Below are 19,229 nucleotides of genomic sequence, written 5' to 3' on the forward strand. Positions count from 1 at the left end.
TGATTTAAAATAAATATTAAGGATCATAGAAAAAGAAACCAATACAGTCCATTAAAATCAACAAAATCAAAATTTAATGGTCGTGATTCATTGTTCTCATTTCTCATAATAACCAAGTGTTCTCACTTGAGTCGTCCCCTTTACATATGATTTTTATTAAATAGTTCCTAACAAATAATTCATAAAACTAGTTAGATACTACATATTTGAAATTTGTTTGAACACGTGCACACATGCAAACCAAGGGTGGCCCTAAACACGGGCTCGCGGGGAGGGAGCTCAGGGCCCCAAAAAATAAATTTTGTTACCCTATATATATATTAAAAGAAAAATTTTCATTATAAAAATACTTGTTAGAATTTTTTTTAAAACAAAATACTGGCTAAAAAAATTATAGGGGCACTACAAAGTCAAAATTAATAAAAAAAATGTAATTTTCCATAAATAAAATATAGATTAAAATCAAATCAATTAATTCCCCTAAAATAAAATCAATTAATATATTTATAATTTTAGCTACTAAAGAATTTAATTGAAACACTAATATTAATATAATGATATAGAAAATATTTTATATTATTGATAATGTTATTTGATAGGTTAGAAATCTAACCGTATCAATTATGGATTAAGATGTATTAATAAATTTTGAAAATCTTTTATTAAAATTTTTTAGGGCAATTAAGTGAGATAAGATTAGAATATATATATATATATATATATATATATATATATATATATATATATATATATATATATATATATATATATATATATATATATATATATATATATATATATATATATATATATATATATATATATATATATATAAGCAACGTATTAATTCAATTTTTTATATGTGAATTTGATTCATTCAAATTTTATGACTATCAAAGTTATTAGATATATTTTCAACCGTATTAATTTTATATCAATTGAATTTTGTAACTATCAATTGAATTATCCAACGATATTAATTTTAATATTAATTGAATTTTATAAAGGTGAATTTTGTAAAGGTTTTATGAATTTTGTGACTATCAATTGAATTATCCAACAATATTAATTTTAATACCACCAAATTTTATAAAGGTTTTATGAGAGAATTGAAGAATACGAAGAAAAAAATATTAGATTACAATATCACATCAGAGATAATTTTTCTTGCGACTTTTGTATCCTCGTTCTTTCGAGAAGAGTCTATTAAATTTTAGAGGATTAGCATAATACGCGAAAAATCCTCGTTCTTTCAGACTATTTCATAGGAAAAAATATCGGATCATGAAGAATAATAATAAGAAGAAGAATAACTATCTTTATAGTGGTTTATGTTTTGATGTAGTATAAACATTGATTCAAAGATCCACACTTGTATTTTTTTTGCACAATGTCAAATGAAACTGTGTTTTTTATCCAATTATTTCTTTTATCCTTATGTATTTATTGTTAAAAAAACTTATAGGGGCACCACTCTTTTGATTCGCTCAAGGCACCCAAATTCAAAGGACCGACCCTGATGCATACAATAAACATGATATATGAACGATTGTAAGAAACATAAAGCAGAGAAGCAATCATGAGAACCGATCATATCTCTCTATTAATTTTCCTCTAGTGACCTACCCATCTCTTCTTTGTCTAGGCAACATGAAGTGCTCATGGAAGTTAATATATTTTTATTTAGAAATTTGTCTTCTATTTCCTTTAAAGTTTGAATAGTATTATTTTGTATGCACTACAACCAATCCTTTACTCGACTTGTAAGAGAAAAATCAAACAAACGTAATATTACCGGATCTATGGTTATATCATTCGATTTGCACATTGAACAAGTCTCATAAAATTTAGTTAGATGTTCCCAATGATCTTTGATCGTCTGCTTATCAAACAAGTAGTCTCTTAAACCTAAAAGCACAAATATTTTGATATCAAATGTTACAGGGTTAGCTCGTTCAAAACATAAGGATATTTGTCCAACATCAGTCCTCCTGTAGTAAACCTTCATCGTTTTTCGTAGTGGAACAACCATGTCTTCTATTTCTTCTTGTAGTTTTTCTTTAGCTTGTAGTTCTTATCTTTTTACTATCCTAATTGCTCGAGTTGTTCTTTTTGATTTTTCACAATATGCCATAAAAGACCTACGACAGCGTTTTTTTTGGGCTTTAAAAGCGCTGCTGTAGGTGGCGCTGCTATAGGTTTTAGCAGCGCTTTTGGTTTAGGCAAAAGCCCTGGCGTAGGTAGGCCTTAGGAAGCGCTTTTTCTTAAAAAGCGCTTTCATATATTGGCATAAGGCAGCGCTTTTTCTTAAAAAGCGCTTTCATATATAAGCCTAAGGCAGTGCTTTTTCTTAAAAAGCGCTTTCGTTGGTGTTTTTAATAAAACTATTATTTTTATAATTTCTAATATTTTGACATATCTCAAATTCTCACTAACATTTTGAGAAATATATTTATTATATTAAACAAATAAAAATTTTAAAAAATACATTTAATGTGAAACGTTTTATGAATTAGTATTGCATATATTTATTATTAAAATACAAATAAAACATCACTAATTTTATAAGTGCTCTAGAAGCCAAGTTTACAATCAAATTTTCAAAACACAAAATACATTTTATATATATATATATATATATATATATATATATATATATATATATATATATATATATATATATATATATATATATATATATATATATATATATATATATATATATATATATATAGGGGACGACTCAAGTGAGAACACTTGGTTATTATGAGAAATGAGAACAATGAATCACGACCATTAAATTTTGATTTTTTGATTTTAATGGACTGGATTGATTTCTCTTTCTAAGATCCTTAATATTTATTTTAAATCAACATAGAAAGAGAAACTAATCCAGTCCATTAAAATCAAAAAATCAAAATTTAATGGTCGTGATTCAGTGTTCTCATTTCTCATAATAACCAAGTATTCTCACCTGAGTCGTCCCCTATATATATATATATATATATATATATATATATATATATATATATATATATATATATATATATATATATATATATATATTGATTTGCTCCCTAAGAAAACTAGTTCTCTCCAGCCGAACGTGACTCCTCGATGGCCATTATTGACTTTCCAATTTCCAACAATGCACAAATCACCTAACCTTTTTAGCAACGAGGGAAGGAGAATTTCCTCTGTATTTTCTTTAGTTGATGGAGAAAGAACTTCCACATTTTTTGTCTCGAGAGTTGGTTATGACTTTTTCTGATCTTCATTAGATGATATTCCAGGAAGTTTGTTGGTCATGCGGCAAGAAAATTGACGGAAAAGAGAAAATACCATCAAGAAAAAGGTAGTCAGTGCTACCCAAATTCGAGCTTTAACTCCTTTTGGAGTATTATGTATGTCAGGAAGAGGACGCGTTCCTGTAAGTCTTTCTAACTCAGATAGACTTAGCTCTGAAGGGTTACACCCTATCCCTCCTTTCGCGCCACCATAAGGTATATTAGCTACAACTGTTTTCCATGTCATTAGTTGTGCTAAAGCATTCACCTCATCTGGATCAACCTAACCAGTCCAATAAACCATTCAGAATCATAACTTTTTATTTCTAGTTGTGTTTCTATAAAATTTTGTAATGTTAGAATATAAATAACCTCAGGATGGTATTTGATCCCTCCTTTCACAGGGCCTCTATCATTATTATGTTGAACTCGAAACCCAATGTAAGACTGCAACGTTCTGTCGTCTTTTGGAATGGTACATTCAACCTGAATTTTCATTGCATAACACTTTTATTTTAACAACATACACATAAAATAGAACATACAAAACAAAACAAGAGCTGTAAACAAATTTGCAAGAACATAAACCATTTTGCTTTTTTAATTACCTTGATCTCTCTGAATGGAATGAGTAAACTTTTCTCGAGCTTGGAATCCAATCCCAAAAGCCTAGAAGCCAACTTAAATTTCCTGTTGGTAGCTGGGGAATCACAAACAGAGAATGCACGGAGAGAAGTAATGAATGAACAAGAGAATGCACAGAGAGAATTCCAATAGATCTGTTAGTAGTGTACAAATAGACCGTCTCGTATTTACCTGCCATAGTTCCTCTGTTACAAATGGCATGAAAGGATGTAGCACTTTAAGTATGTTCTCAAAAGTATACAATAAAATAGCTTGTGCCATAAAAGCAATAGAGTTTCCATCATTTCCAGAGTTGTAAAGCCGCCCTTTACTAGCCTCAATGTACCTTAAGAGCAAGGAAATGAAAAGATTCAGAGTATTATTGATTATGAAGGCAAAGAAAACCCTACATGAGTCAAAGATCATATGGAAATGTTTGCGGATGTGTTAAAAAACAACTATCAAATTGGGACATAGAATTAAATACCACCAGCAAAATCAGCCCAAAAGAAATCATATGTTTCTCTTCCCACTTCTCCAAAGAAAAATTTGTTATAGCTTGCACTAACAGATTCAATAAGCAAATGATGTTTTGAAATCTGAAAAGTGGAAGTAAGATTATTACACAGATGTCCAAATAGTGACGTAAAAAAATGTTAAAACAAAATTTCCTTACCACCCAACGCTCTGGTAAAGGAAGATTAAGTACAGAGTCTCCAGTGTCAAACTGAGAAAGTAAATAAAAAATATTAACTTAGAGAAAAAGTTAGACTAGTATTAGCTAAACATATGTTGAACTAAAATGAACAGAAGGAGCAGTATTAACTAAACTTGTGTTTTAGTCAAGAAAGGTATTCCTTATCTTCCGTTCTCTGTAACTTTGTTTTCCTTTCATCTTAATGAATTTTGTCTTTTATCAAAAGAAAAGAATAAATAATTTTTTGATGGAACACAAGACTCTTCAAAAAATTAACAAGAGATTTACAAAGAGTTAACCTTTCATCATTTCTAACATGTGTTATTTAAAAAAATTACCATTTTTTCTCTTGGAAGCTAAACTTCATTATCCAGCAACGGATGAAACGAAGTCAGATACGGTATCGAGTAATCATTCTTCCATGAACTACCCTCAACTGCTAACATAGACATATTCATAGATTCAGGTAAAAACCTAAACTTACTACCCCAATAAGCCAAATCATCAGCCTGTCTTCTAAAATCCCAAGAAATTCTACCAGAAACAACAAAATGATTTCTCCCCCCACATTCTATTCCAGAATTATAGGGATTCAGTTTCACATTGAAAACCCTAACTAAGCAAGTGCTTATAAAGATTAGTTTCGTGACTCACTTACCCTAACTTCAAAGCAACAAGAGTGACAAGGAGGGGTGCAAGCAAGTAACACTTTCACCTGGATGCAATTGAGACACACTTCAACATGATTCACAAAGCAAAACCACAAGATGAAGAGAAGCTCTAACATACTAAGGAAAATGAATATTCATTATGATTACCGAATCGAGAAGAAAGAAAACAAAATCAATAGAGTCAGCAACAACAATTTCTCAAAGATAGGAATCAACAAATCGTCTTTAGGGATTCAGTTGTGTTATTCTTCAAAGAGAGGATATAGGAGAAATTGAACAAATTGAAGAATCGATTTAGGGATTGAATCTCGTCATTCTTCATAGGAATCAGCTTTAGGGTTTATTTTTGGGAACAGGGTAAAAAATGGAGAAGAGTGTGGTGGAACGATGGATACTCGATGGCTGGCGAGGGAGAAATGATGGCTGACGGGGGTGAATCGATGGCTGGCGGTGGTGAATCGATGATGGCTTAGGGTTACCGAAAAAAGATGACGAAGATGATTTGTGAATCAATGGCTTGTTTTGATTTTCGACAGTGGAAAAAACGTGTTTTGGTTTTAATTTTATTTTATTTTATTAATTATATATTATAAAACAATAGGTAATTCTTTATAATATATTTAAGTGCTTTGAAATGGGGGGATTTACCAGCGCTTTTTCAAAAGCGCTTGGAAATGGGGAGCTTTACCAGCGCTTTTTCAAAAGCGCTTTCGCAAGGGTACCCTTTACCAGCGCTTTTTTTAAGCGCTTTCTAATGTTCCCCTATAACAACGTTTTTTTCCTTGTTTTTTTTATTTGTTTTTAGCAAAACCTGTAGCAGCGCTTTTGCATAAAAGCGCTTTCGTAGCTATGCTGGCAAAACTCAAATTTGACGTAGTGTCAATCTAATTGTATTAGTGTCGAACACGAAGCTCGCATAAACAAACAAACAAACAATACCTCAATAGAAATTTGGTACAATGCATAATAATGAAGTTTCTATGGCTCCGAGGACTTTTCGTAGTTTATATTTTGTTGTTTGTCAGTTTAGTCTTTTGGATTATTTATCATAATCGAGTCTCTCCACATAGGTGCACATTCGAGGGTTGCGTGCTAAATTGTTTTGATGCATGCATAAATTGAACTATTTGCTTAAGATCAACACAATATGGTTCTAGTATATAAGTTGAAGTTTTGGATCAAGAAACACATAAAAGCATGATTCAAATCATGTCAAGTCTCGATTAAAAAAACACTTCATTTTTGTCAAAATTTGATTTTTTTTTAAGTATGATTCTAATCAAGGAATTAGATGACTCGAATCAAAATTGAATGTGAAAATCACAAAATGATTATGAGTGTTTTAGCAGAATCATGAAAAAGGTTTACTAGAGTTAAATATAGAATCTAAATAACATGATTTCTCCTTTGTATTTCTAATTCAAATCACAGAAAAGTCTAACTTAAATCATAGAGGTCTTTATTCGAATTACAAAGTTGGCTTGACTTTAATCGAAAAGTGGATGCACATTCAATCCCAATTTCAAAGCAAACACATGTAGGAGTCTATTTGCTTAATATCAACACAATAAGATTTTAGTATATAAGTCGAAGTTTTGGATCAAAAAACACATGAAAGCATGATTCAAATCGTGTCAAATCTCGATTAAAATAAGCACTTCATTTTTATCAAAATTTGAATTTTATTAGATATGATTCTAATCAAGGAATTAGATGACTCGAATCAAAATTGAATGTGAAAATCATATACTGATTATGTGTGTTTTAGTCTAATCATGAAAAAGGTTCACTAGAGTTAAATATAGAATCTGAAAAACATGATTTCTCCTTTGTATTTCTAATTCAAATCACCGAAAAGTCTAACTCAAATCATAGAGGTCTTGATTCGAATTACAAAGTTGGCTTGACTTGAATTGAAAAGCAGATGCAAATTCAAGCCAAATTTCAAAGCAAACACATGTAGGAATCTAGATATTGCTTTGTTGTGCAACCAAAACACTAAAACAGCCAAATCTTCAAGATCTAACTTTGATCTTGAACTATATATCTTCCTAGACACAAAGATATACTCCAAGCACTAGTACAAAAATGTTAATTTACACCCGTTTTTTATTAAATTTACACCCATTATTTTTAATAAAAATCGGGTGTATATCCACAGGGTGAGAAATGTCTAACGAATTTACACCCATTTAATAAACGGGTGTAAATACGTTCGTAATTACTCCCTATTTTAAAAATATCGGGTGTAAATACTGTTGAAACATATTCTGTTAATGTTTTGAATATTACAAACTATTTTATCTAAAGAAACTCCAAAGTGATTTCATCAATTAATCATCTAAATAATTTATGGTCTCTATCAAACAAAGAGTTAAAATGATGATTCAAGATTGAGCTGACAAAGAACAAAGCTTTAAGAACATATGGATTCTCAGAAGTTAAACAAGTTACTCTCCAGAATTATGATCCCAGAGTTACTCCTCATAATGACAGTCCCAGAGTTACTCTCCAGAATTATGGTCCCAGAGTTACTCTTCAGAATGACAGTCCCAGAGTTACTCTCCAGAATTATGGTCCCAGAGTTACTCTTCAGAATGACAGTCCCAGAGTTACTCTCCAGAATTATGGTCCCAGAGTTACTCTTCAGAATGACAGTCCCAGAGTCACTCTCCAGAATTATGGTCCCAGAGTTACTCTTCAGAATGACAGTCCCAGAGTTACTCTCCAGAATTACGTGTTCCAGAGTTACTCGTCCCAGAGTTACTTGTCCCAGAGTTACTCGTCCCAGAGTTACTCCTCCAGATTTACTTTTCCAAGAATAAGTCTTTGTTGAAATGGTCAAATGTCAGAACTTGCAGATTGTCAGCAGTACCAAGTCAAGCCAAGACCAAGTCCAAAGCTGCCAGCACTTCTCATGAGAAACTCTCGGCACTTCCTTCTCACTTTGCATTGCTCTATAAATACAAGACTTATGCTTCATTCTCAAGTATCGAAAATATCCACAAGCATTCAAAGAAAAACCAAAGTCTTTATTCTCAAAGCAATCATACTCTCTATATATTATCTTTAGCTCTCACTACCATATAGTGATCAAATATATATTAGAGTTATCATACATATTCTATAAGAAAAATACTCACTGCCATATGGAGAGTATTTAGGAACTTATTGTAAACCTTCTAAGATCACAAAGTATATCATAGATATACAAACCAATCATTTTGTAAGCTATCTGTAAGCTATACCATTCAGAAGTGTAAGCCTGGTGAGGCTAAGAATACATAGAAGAAAAAGCTATTGTAAGAAGTATTTGATAAAGGATAATCTCACAGGGTGTGGGGACTGGACTAGCCGAGTTGGTGAACCAGGATAAGTTTTCTTGTGTTCTTTAGTTATTGTCTTGTTCTTATATTATTCATACACTATATTTATCACACACATTAACACTAATTATTTAAATCTCTAAAGACATTACTAATCACTTTCTTCTTATTAAAGGCAACCTTTTAAATACTAAGATAAATTTTAAAAGGGACACAATCCAACCCCCCTTGTTGTGTCGCACCTTATTCCATCAATTGGTATCAGAGCTCCGGGCTCTGAATATACAGAACACTTAATCGTGTTAGAGTTAATCGATCAAACAGGAAATGGCTGATACAAAGTTTATAGCTGAAGGAGGATCATCACATAGGCCTCCTTACTTTAATGGTTCTGACTACTACTACTGGAAAGGTAAGATGAGATTGTTTATACTATCTCAAGATAACAACATGTGGTCTGTGGTTGAAAATGGAAACTACACACCAATGACTACTGCAACAGACACAGTTGCGTCAGTTCCAAAAATTCAGTCACAATGGACAAAAGAAGAAAACGACAAGGTACTACTAAACTCTAAAGCTCAATTTATATTATCATGTGCTCTTAGCAGGGAAGAATACGACAGGATAGAAGAATGCACAACTGCCAAAGAAATCTGGGATGCTCTCAAAATACATCATGAAGGAACAAATCATGTTAAAGAAGAAAGAATTGATCTAGGAGTCAGGAAATTTGAAACCTTTGAAATGAAGGAAGAAGAAACCATAGACGAAATGTTCTCTAGATTCACCATAATTGTCAATGAACTAAGATCACTGGGAAAAGCTTATTCTGCTCATGAAAGAATTAGAAAAATTCTAAGATGTCTCCCAAAGATTTGGAGACCTATGGTAACAGCTATCTCACAAGCAAAAGATCTAAAGATTCTACAAGTTGAAGAACTTATAGGATCTCTTCGTGCTCATGAAAGTATTCTCAATGAAGATAAACCACAAAGAAAAGGTAAAATGATAGCTCTTAAAACCTCTCTTAATTCTGCATCTCAAATCTCCATCTCACAAGGAATACTTGAAGAAGAGACCGGATTTCTATCTGAGGATGAAAACGATTTGGCTTTAATCTCTAGAAGAATTCAACAAATGATTTTAAAAAGAAATCAAAACAGAAAGTCATTTCAACCTAGGAAAGATTACCAGAAACCTGAGATTGATAAAAGCAAGATTACATGTTATGGATGCAACAAACTTGGACACTTCAAAACAGAATGCCCACTCAAAACTCATAGGAATTTTTCCTCTAAAAAGAAATCTATGCTTGCACAATGGGATGACTCAGAGAACTCTAACTCTGAAGATGATGATGAGGAAGCTAACTTATGCCTAATGACTAACTCCGATTCTGAAGAGGTAAGTACACTAAACTCCTGTTATACTTGCAAAGAAATAGGAATTTTATTTGACAACCTATTAGAAGATTCAAATATCTTAACTCAAAAATGCTTATTTCAAAAAGAACAAATTCATACTCTTAGAACTGAAAAAGAAGATCTAATAAAATCCAACTTAAAACATTTAGAAACCATTAAGGAGTTACAAAAGGCATATTCTTATCTGGCATTACATCAGAAAGTTATTAATGAAAAAATCAAACCTCTTAACAATCAAAATAAAATTGAAAGTCTTGAAAATCAAGTAGAAACTCTCACTAAAGATATAACCTCCTTTGTAAAATCTACTGAAACATTTCAAAAAATAATGGGATCTCAATCAGGGGTCTTTGATAAAGCTGGATTAGGATTTAAACAATCTGAAAATCAAATGATTTATGAGAACTTTTTTCTTCCAAATAAAAATAGAACCAAGACCCAAACAAAAGAAAAAACTCTTTTACAGGAGAAAAACATTATCAAACCAAAATGTTGTTATTGTAAGAAAACCAATCATCTTGAAAAACATTGTTATTTCAAAAAGAAAACCAATATATCAAATGATCATGTTTCTAACAACAAAGGACCCAAAGAAATATGGGTACCTAAAAGATTACTAACACATAATGCAGGAATGTCTTCTGACCATCAAGAAAAAGCCTTGGTACTTGGACAGTGGCTGCTCAAGGCATATGACTGGAGATAGGGAAAGTTTTGTCTCTTTCAAAAGTAAAGAAGGTGGAACTGTAACTTTTGGAAACAATGATAAAGCAAAAATCAAAGGTATTGGTTCCATAGGTAAAAAAGGTACTATCTTTATAAACAATGTGCAATACGTGGAAGGCTTAAAACACAACCTTCTTAGCATTAGTCAACTATGTGATGATGGCTATGAAGTCAGTTTTAATCAAAACTCATGTATTGTAAAAATCCCATCTTCTGACAAAATTCTCTTTTTAGGAAAAAGGCACAAAAATCTTTATATCTTTTATTTAGATGATCTTTCATCTGAATCATGCTTTTTGTCCAAAGAAAAGGATAAATGGCTATGGCACAGAAGATGTGGTCATACAAGTATGAAAAATATTTCAACACTTTCAAAATTAGATCTTGTTAGAGGTCTTCCCAAACTTAATTTTGAAAAAGACTCAATTTGTGAAGCTTGCCTAAAAGGCAAACAGGTCAAAAGTAGCTTTCATTCAAAAAATATTGTGTCAACACACAAACCTTTGGAACTCCTTCATATTGATTTGTTTGGTCCTGTAAAAACTTCAAGTCTAAGTGGGAAAAGATATGGCTTTGTTATTGTTGATGATTTCTCAAGGTACACATGGGTACTTTTCTTAAAAAATAAAGATGACTCTTTTGAAGCATTCAAAATCTTTTGCAAAAAAGTTCAAAATGAAAGAAACTCAAATATCGTTTCTGTAAGAAGTGATCATGGAGGAGAATTTGAAAATATTTCCTTTAAAACCTTCTTTGATGAAAATGGTATATCTCACAATTTCTCCTGTCCAAGAACACCTCAACAAAATGGTGTTGTAGAAAGGAAAAATAGAACTTTACAAGAAATGGCTAGAACTATGATAAATGAATCAAATGTTGAAAAATATTTCTGGGCTGAAGCTATCAATACTTCTTGCTATGTTTTAAATAGAGTAACCATAAGGAAAATTTTGAAGAAAACTCCTTATGAACTATGGAAAAATAGAACTCCAAATATTTCATATTTTCATATCTTTGGATGCTATTGCTATATTCTTAACAACAAAGATTCTCTAGGAAAATTTGATTCAAAATCTGACAAAGGCATCTTTCTTGGTTATTCCTCAACATCAAAAGGTTACCGAATTTACAATTTGAAAAATCAATGTGTAGAAGAAAGTATGCATGTTATGTTTGATGAACTAAATGTTGCAGCTTTAGAAAACTCTCACGAGGATGAAGTAACTGATTTAGAAGCAACTCCTAACACTCAATCATCAGATGCAAGTAACACTATGAACATTATCCAAGAAGCTAAAAACAACTCTGAACAACCTACAGCAAATCCTCCAAAAGGATGGAAAAGTGTAACTGATCATCCTCATGAACAAATAATAGGAGACACCTCTGATCAGGTAAGAACTAGAAATTTCTTTAAAGATAACTCTAATAACATGGCAATGATATCTCAGGTAGAACCAAAGAATATCAATGATGCATTAAAAGATGAATCTTGGATGGAAGCCATGACAGAAGAATTATCTCAATTTGAGAAAAGCCAAGTTTGGAAACTAGTTCCTTACCCTCAAGATAAAACTATTATTGGTACAAGATGGGTGTTCAGAAATAAACTTGATGAAAATGGAAAAGTAATCAGAAACAAAGCTAGACTCGTAGCTCAAGGTTATAATCAACAAGAAGGTATAGATTATGATGAAACATATGCACCCGTGGCAAGGTTAGAAGCTATTCGAATTCTTTTAGCATATGCTGCTCATAAAAATATTAAACTTTTTCAAATGGATGTAAAAAGTGCATTTTTAAATGGATTCCTAAACGAAGAAGTATATGTTCATCAACCACCTGGTTTTGAAAAACATTCTTATCCTAATCACGTGTTTAAACTAACAAAAGCCTTATATGGTCTCAAACAAGCCCCTAGAGCTTGGTATGAAAGACTTAGTATTTTCCTCATTAAAAATGATTTTCTCAGAGGAAAAATTGATACAACTCTTTTCAAAAAATCACACAAAAATGACTTACTAATAGTTCAAGTTTATGTTGATGATATCATATTTGGGTCAACAAATGAAAAAATGTGTGATGATTTTTCAAAACTGATGCAAAGTGAATTTGAAATGAGTATGATGGGTGAACTCAACTTCTTTCTGGGTTTACAAATAAAACAACTCAAAAATGGCATTTTTATATGTCAAGAAAAATACATTAAAGATCTGTTAAAAAAATTTGGAATGAACGAAGCAAAAATTATGGTAACCCCTATGCATCCATCTTCAAATCTTGATAAAGATGAACAAGGACTATCTGTATCAGAAAAGGAATATCGAGGTATGATTGGTTCATTATTATATTTAACTGCCAGTAGACCTGACATTGTCTTTTCAGTAGGTCTTTGTGCACGTTTTCAAACTGACCCTAAGGAATCACACTTAACGGCCGTCAAACGCATTTTTCGATATCTCGTTGGTACCACTGACATTGGTCTATGGTATGAAAAAGGAAATCACATCAACTTGATAGCTTACTGTGATGCTGACTATGCTGGAGACAAAATAGAAAGAAAAAGTACAAGTGGAGCCTGTCAATTTCTAGGACAAGCTCTTATTACATGGTCTTGCAGAAAACAAAACACAATTGCTCTATCAACAACTGAAGCAGAATATGTGTCTGCCGCAAATTGCTGCTCACAAATTTTATGGATAAAAAATCAACTAGAAGACTACTCACTTCAATACTCCAAGGTATCAATTTTTTGTGATAATACTAGTGCTATAAACTTGTCAAAAAATCCCATTCAACACTCAAGATCTAAACACATTGAAATAAAACATCATTTTATTAGAGATCATGTTCAGAAAGAAAATATAGAACTCATTTTTGTAGATACAGAAAATCAATTAGCAGATATTTTTACCAAACCTCTAGTGGAAGATAGATTTAATTTTCTAAAATCAAAACTATCAATTATCAAAATACCTAAGTAATTTCTTTATATATTAGATAATAAAATAACAAATATAAAACAAAAAATTATATCACGTTTGTTTTCCTTAAGTACATATACTTTTTTCTTTTTGCTCTTAGTAAAATATATTTTTTTTATTAAAGCCTACATTAGTTTTTTCTTTCACGTGTGTTTCTCCTTCTCTCTCGTTTCTCTATCTCTTCATCATTACTAAAAAGCTGCCTCTTCCTATACCAATCAAATCAGTACACACTCTACCAACTTCCCATCAAATCCTTGCTCTTCCCAATAATCTCAAATGATTCAATTTATTTTCTCTTAAACCTTTCAAATGGTATTCAAAGTTATCATTGTTCCATTTGCTGATTCCACATTCTCTCTTCCGTCCAAAACACAAAAAACCCTTTCCATGGAAAAACCACCTACTAAGCGCCGCACCATCACCACTCGACAAAAAACCTCCATGAAAACCACTGACTCTCGACCAACACCCACCACTCCCACCCGTCGCTCAGCTCGACATGCAAACATCTCTCACAATCCAACTCCCTCTGAGCAAACTACAACCGAACCACAAAATCCTAATCTTCTTCCCACAACCCAGATCGTCACTGCTCCTCCACCCACCAAACCATCCTCCTCACACGTTTCCACTCAATCAAGCGAAGGAACCTCTCTCGTTTCATCGTCTTTCCAAGCCTATGACCATCCATCTGAAATCTCAACCAACGAATTCATATATGACGATGATGTTCGTGCTCTCTACAATGAAAAATGGCGCTCCCTTCCTATCGTGGCCGGCAAAACCGTCAACCTGGATAGTTACTCTATCTGGGGTTACGACATCAACGAGCTTGCAATAGCCACAGGTTGGACCAATTTTCTCCAACTCTCTGATGTCTTCTACCCTAGACTAGTTAGAAACTTTTTTGCTGCCATTAAACCCTCTGACAGTGATACACAGCTCATCTCTTCTGTAAAGGGTTGTCAAATAACCCTAACCCCAGAGCTCCTTTGTGATATTTTGCATGTCCCAAATAATGGACTTCACCTCTTTAATGAGGACTGGCCCTCATCTTATGACCTAGACATTGAATCCTACAGACTCTCTATCACAAAACATCCAAATGACCGTTTTGTGTCTGCCAACCTTGAACCCCTCAGCCATATCATTCATAACTTCTGCATTCATACTATCCTTCCAAGAAAAGGCAGTATGGAACGAATCACTGATAAAGACCTCCTTGTCATCTACCATTTCTCAAAGAAAACCCCTCTAAATATTGGATATTTAGTGCTCAACTATCTCAAATACACTGGCCTGAGAGCAAGAAGCGCCCCCTATGGTATGCTTCTTACCAAAATATTCAAGCACTTCAATGTTCCTCTGGATGATGAGGACTCCTTCGAGATAAACAAAATCCTGGATGCCTCCAAGTTGAAGCGCATGAAAATTCCTTCACTCAAGCGAGCACCATCGCCTAAACCTGAGGCCAAATCCAAGCGCAGGCGTCTTGTCAAACAATTTGCTCCAACCGAGCCTTTAGAAACAGGTACCAACTCTCCTAACTCTCCAAACAGCCTGAACACAAATTCCCCCATTCCATTATCTGTGGCTCTTCCAAACACTGCTGCCTTAGAATCCCCACAAGAACCCTCATCAATCTCTCCTCATGCCTCTAAATCCACATCTCCAAAGGAAACAAATCAACAATCTCCTGAAATCACACAATGCATTGACCTCACCTCTACATCACCAATCCCAGTAGAATCTTCACCACAAACAGTTGTCATCACCCAAGCTCCAGTTTCTCTCCCAACTGAAACTATCTCAAATGTTTCAAGTCCTCCAAACCTAGAGACTTCTAACACTGACATGATCAACATTTTTGCTCTTGAAAACCTACTCTCGAGTCCTCCTAGCGCTTCAGCTCATCAACCACCCTCACCAATGTCTCCTCACACTCCTGCTTCAGCTCAGCTGTCCTCACTCATATCCATGCTTGAGGCTGAATTGTTAACTCCACCCACTTCAAATCAACAAAACTCAATTATTCCCCATGTTGCAACATACACTTCCCCTACCATGACAACAAATCCTCTCCCCGCGACCTCACCTCTGAACTCTCCTAATTCATTCAAAGAACCTTCTCCTAGAAGAATTCAACTCTCCTCCATCAATCACACAGACTCAAATGATCTCACTGCTCAGATTGAAGCATTTTTTAACAACTCTGCTCAGCTATCTGAACAAAGTGATCCTACAGAATCACTTGTCATGCCTTCTGTTCCACCACCTGATCCTTATGTCTTTCAAACAAACTCTCCAATATTTTCTTCTCCTAAGGAAGATGATGATAACTCCTTCAATGTTCAAACACTGCTTGCTCCGAGGTATGACTCATCACCTCCTAGAAACACCACCGATAATTCCAATACCCTTCCTCAGGTTCCCATCACTTCCATCACATCCTCATTTTTTAACAACTTCCCCAGCATTGGTAATCGTCCTCCCGTTTATCCTCGATCTGCAACCTCATCTGAAACGGTTAACCCCCATCAACGCATCAACCTTCGATCCTACACAGCTCTCCAAAAGCAGTTAATGGCTTACCAAAAATTCTGGATTGATTATGTCACTGAACAAGTATGCCCGAGGTTTCCAGGAATGCCTCCTCCGGATCCCTCTCAGATTCAGTTTCCATTTCTGCCATTGTCTTCTGAGGCAACATCTGATGATGAACAATCTGGTTCCTAATCTTCTCGTCCTCTATCTTTTGGTGCCCCCTTTCTTTTTGTATGTTTGACAAAAGGGGGAGAACAAGCTTTGACCAAAGCTTTGTCTTGTTTAAGTTCTTTGTACTTTATTTATCTTTAGTTCACTAGGACTTTGCATTATATTTAGCAGTAATCCTCTAGGATCTTTTTGTGTTTGTGTATCAAAATATTGATGTAAAATTAATATATTGTTCCTCAAACATTAATCAAAATCTGCTATCTAATCAACATGTGTTTCAAATGCTGATAAATTTATTTACTATATATGAACTAACATTGAGGGGGAGCATTTGCCCTTTCAAAGTATGCATCTTTTCAGGGGGAGTTTCAAAGTCCTTACTCAAAGAAATTAAAATAAAAAGTTTGTCACCATTCAAAAAGGGGGAGAATGTTGAAACATATTCTGTTAATGTTTTGAATATTACAAACTATTTTATCTAAAGAAACTCCAAAGTGATTTCATCAATAATCATCTAAATAATTTATGGTCTCTATCAAACAAAGAGTTAAAATGATGATTCAAGATTGAGCTGACAAAGAACAAAGCTTTAAGAACATATGGATTCTCAGAAGTTAAACAAGTTACTCTCCAGAATTATGATCCCAGAGTTACTCCTCATAATGACAGTCCCAGAGTTACTCTCCAGAATTATGGTCCCAGAGTTACTCTTCAGAATGACAGTCCCAGAGTTACTCTCCAGAATTATGGTCCCAGAGTTACTCTTCAGAATGACAGTCCCAGAGTTACTCTCCAGAATTATGGTCCCAGAGTTACTCTTCAGAATGACAGTCCCAGAGTCACTCTCCAGAATTATGGTCCCAGAGTTACTCTTCAGAATGACAGTCCCAGAGTTACTCTCCAGAATTACGTGTTCCAGAGTTACTCGTCCCAGAGTTACTTGTCCCAGAGTTACTCGTCCCAGAGTTACTCCTCCAGATTTACTTTTCCAAGAATAAGTCTTTGTTGAAATGGTCAAATGTCAGAACTTGCAGATTGTCAGCAGTACCAAGTCAAGCCAAGACCAAGTCCAAAGCTGCCAGCACTTCTCATGAGAAACTCTCGGCACTTCCTTCTCACTTTGCATTGCTCTATAAATACAAGACTTATGCTTCATTCTCAAGTACCGAAAATATCCACAAGCATTCAAAGAAAAACCAAAGTCTTTATTCTCAAAGCAATCATACTCTCTATATATTATCTTTAGCTCTCACTACCATATAGTGATCAAATATATATTAGAGTTATCATACATATTCTATAAGAAAAATACTCACTGCCATATGGAGAGTATTTAGGAACTTATTGTAAACCTTCTAAGATCACAAAGTATATCATAGATATACAAACCAATCATTTTGTAAGCTATCTGTAAGCTATACCATTCAGAAGTGTAAGCCTGGTGAGGCTAAGAATACATAGAAGAAAAAGCTATTGTAAGAAGTATTTGATAAAGGATAATCTCACAGGGTGTGGGGACTGGACTAGCCGAGTTGGTGAACCAGGATAAGTTTTCTTGTGTTCTTTAGTTATTGTCTTGTTCTTATATTATTCATACACTATATTTATCACACACATTAACACTAATTATTTAAATCTCTAAAGACATTACTAATCACTTTCTTCTTATTAAAGGCAACCTTTTAAATACTAAGATAAATTTTAAAAGGGACACAATCCAACCCCCCTTGTTGTGTCGCACCTTATTCCATCAAATACGTTCTACGTTACACCCTATTTTAACAAAAATCGGGTGTAATTGGGCGTAATTACGTTTTTAATTACACCCCGTTTTAATAAAAATCGGGTGTAATTGGGCGTAATTACATTTTTAATTACACCCTGTTTTTATAAAAATCGGGTGTAATTGGGCGTAATTACGTTTTTAATTACACCTTGTTTCTATAAAAATCGGGTGTAATTGGACATAATTACGTTTTTAATTACACCCTATTTTAATAAAAATCGGGTGTAATTGGGCGTAATTATGTTTTAATTACACCCTATTTTAATAAAAATCGGGTGTAATTAGGCGTAATTACGTTTTAATTACACCCTATTTTAATAAAAATCGGGTGTAGATATGTTATTAATTACACCCTGTTTAAATAAAAATCGGGTGTAAATACGCCATTTATAAATGAACAATTATTATCTATTTACACCCTATTTCATATACACCATTTAGTTATATTTCATTTTCAGTCAAAATATTGCAAATACTATAAAATCATACACATAAAAATCATATTTTAACTAAGTCAAAATATTTTTAAAATTAACCAAAAAGTATACAAAATCATGTGCAGTCATAATGAAGTGGGCATTGCATCAATACAATGTCTTACATCAAGACTAGACCAATATGAAAGGTCAAAGAAGGTTACACATAATTAAGTGTTTATATGTTTCTAAAATAAGATTACTCTTAACTTTTGGATTCATCATGTCAAAGACAAATAGACAAAACAAAACAATAAGACTGGAATCCATGAAAATAGTTGACATATTTCTAATAAAATCTACAACATTAGTATGAGGAAATTATGTATCTAATAAGAAAACTAGCAGATAACATTCTTTGAATTGTATCAACCATAACCAATCTTTGAATGGTTCAACCTAAATTGTGCAAATTCTATGACAGTAAACAGCCCCCTCTAAAACCATAATTTGTAAACACTTTCGACCGGCGTCTAAGTTTATAACGCACCAGTTCAACCTGATGAA

At 33.2% G+C, this 19,229-nt stretch overlaps 2 protein-coding genes across 2 annotated transcripts in view; one reads left to right on the forward strand and one right to left on the reverse strand.

Annotated features, from left to right (window-relative positions):
- The window catches only part of LOC131657836 (serpin-ZX-like), a 43,163-nt gene that overhangs the window by 11,121 nt on the left and 12,813 nt on the right, over nucleotides 1–19,229 (forward strand). The gene's annotated exons all lie outside the window — the stretch shown is intronic.
- On the reverse strand, nucleotides 3,079–4,645 carry LOC131660889 (probable glutamate dehydrogenase 3). Its single transcript, XM_058930253.1, has 6 exons — nucleotides 4,588–4,645; nucleotides 4,399–4,510; nucleotides 4,104–4,257; nucleotides 3,896–3,987; nucleotides 3,660–3,773; nucleotides 3,079–3,570 (listed from the first exon to the last, which is right to left on the reverse strand). The coding sequence occupies exons 3-6, from the start codon at nucleotides 4,108–4,110 to the stop codon at nucleotides 3,256–3,258; spliced, it is 528 nt and encodes a 175-aa protein (XP_058786236.1). The 5' UTR covers nucleotides 4,111–4,257; nucleotides 4,399–4,510; nucleotides 4,588–4,645; the 3' UTR covers nucleotides 3,079–3,255.

This window comes from Vicia villosa, linkage group LG3 (assembly GCF_029867415.1).
Source record: "Vicia villosa cultivar HV-30 ecotype Madison, WI linkage group LG3, Vvil1.0, whole genome shotgun sequence".
In the NCBI taxonomy this organism is placed as follows: domain Eukaryota; kingdom Viridiplantae; phylum Streptophyta; class Magnoliopsida; order Fabales; family Fabaceae; genus Vicia; species Vicia villosa.

Bases quoted from the DNA above. Each gene is read 5' to 3' on its own strand.
- LOC131660889 (XM_058930253.1), bottom strand. The intron at 3,774-3,895 runs GTAATTAAAAAA...ATGAAAATTCAG, and splicing joins TTCCATTCAGAGAGATCAAG to GTTGAATGTACCATTCCAAA. The intron at 3,571-3,659 runs GTTATTTATATT...TGGACTGGTTAG, and splicing joins GGATCAAATACCATCCTGAG to GTTGATCCAGATGAGGTGAA.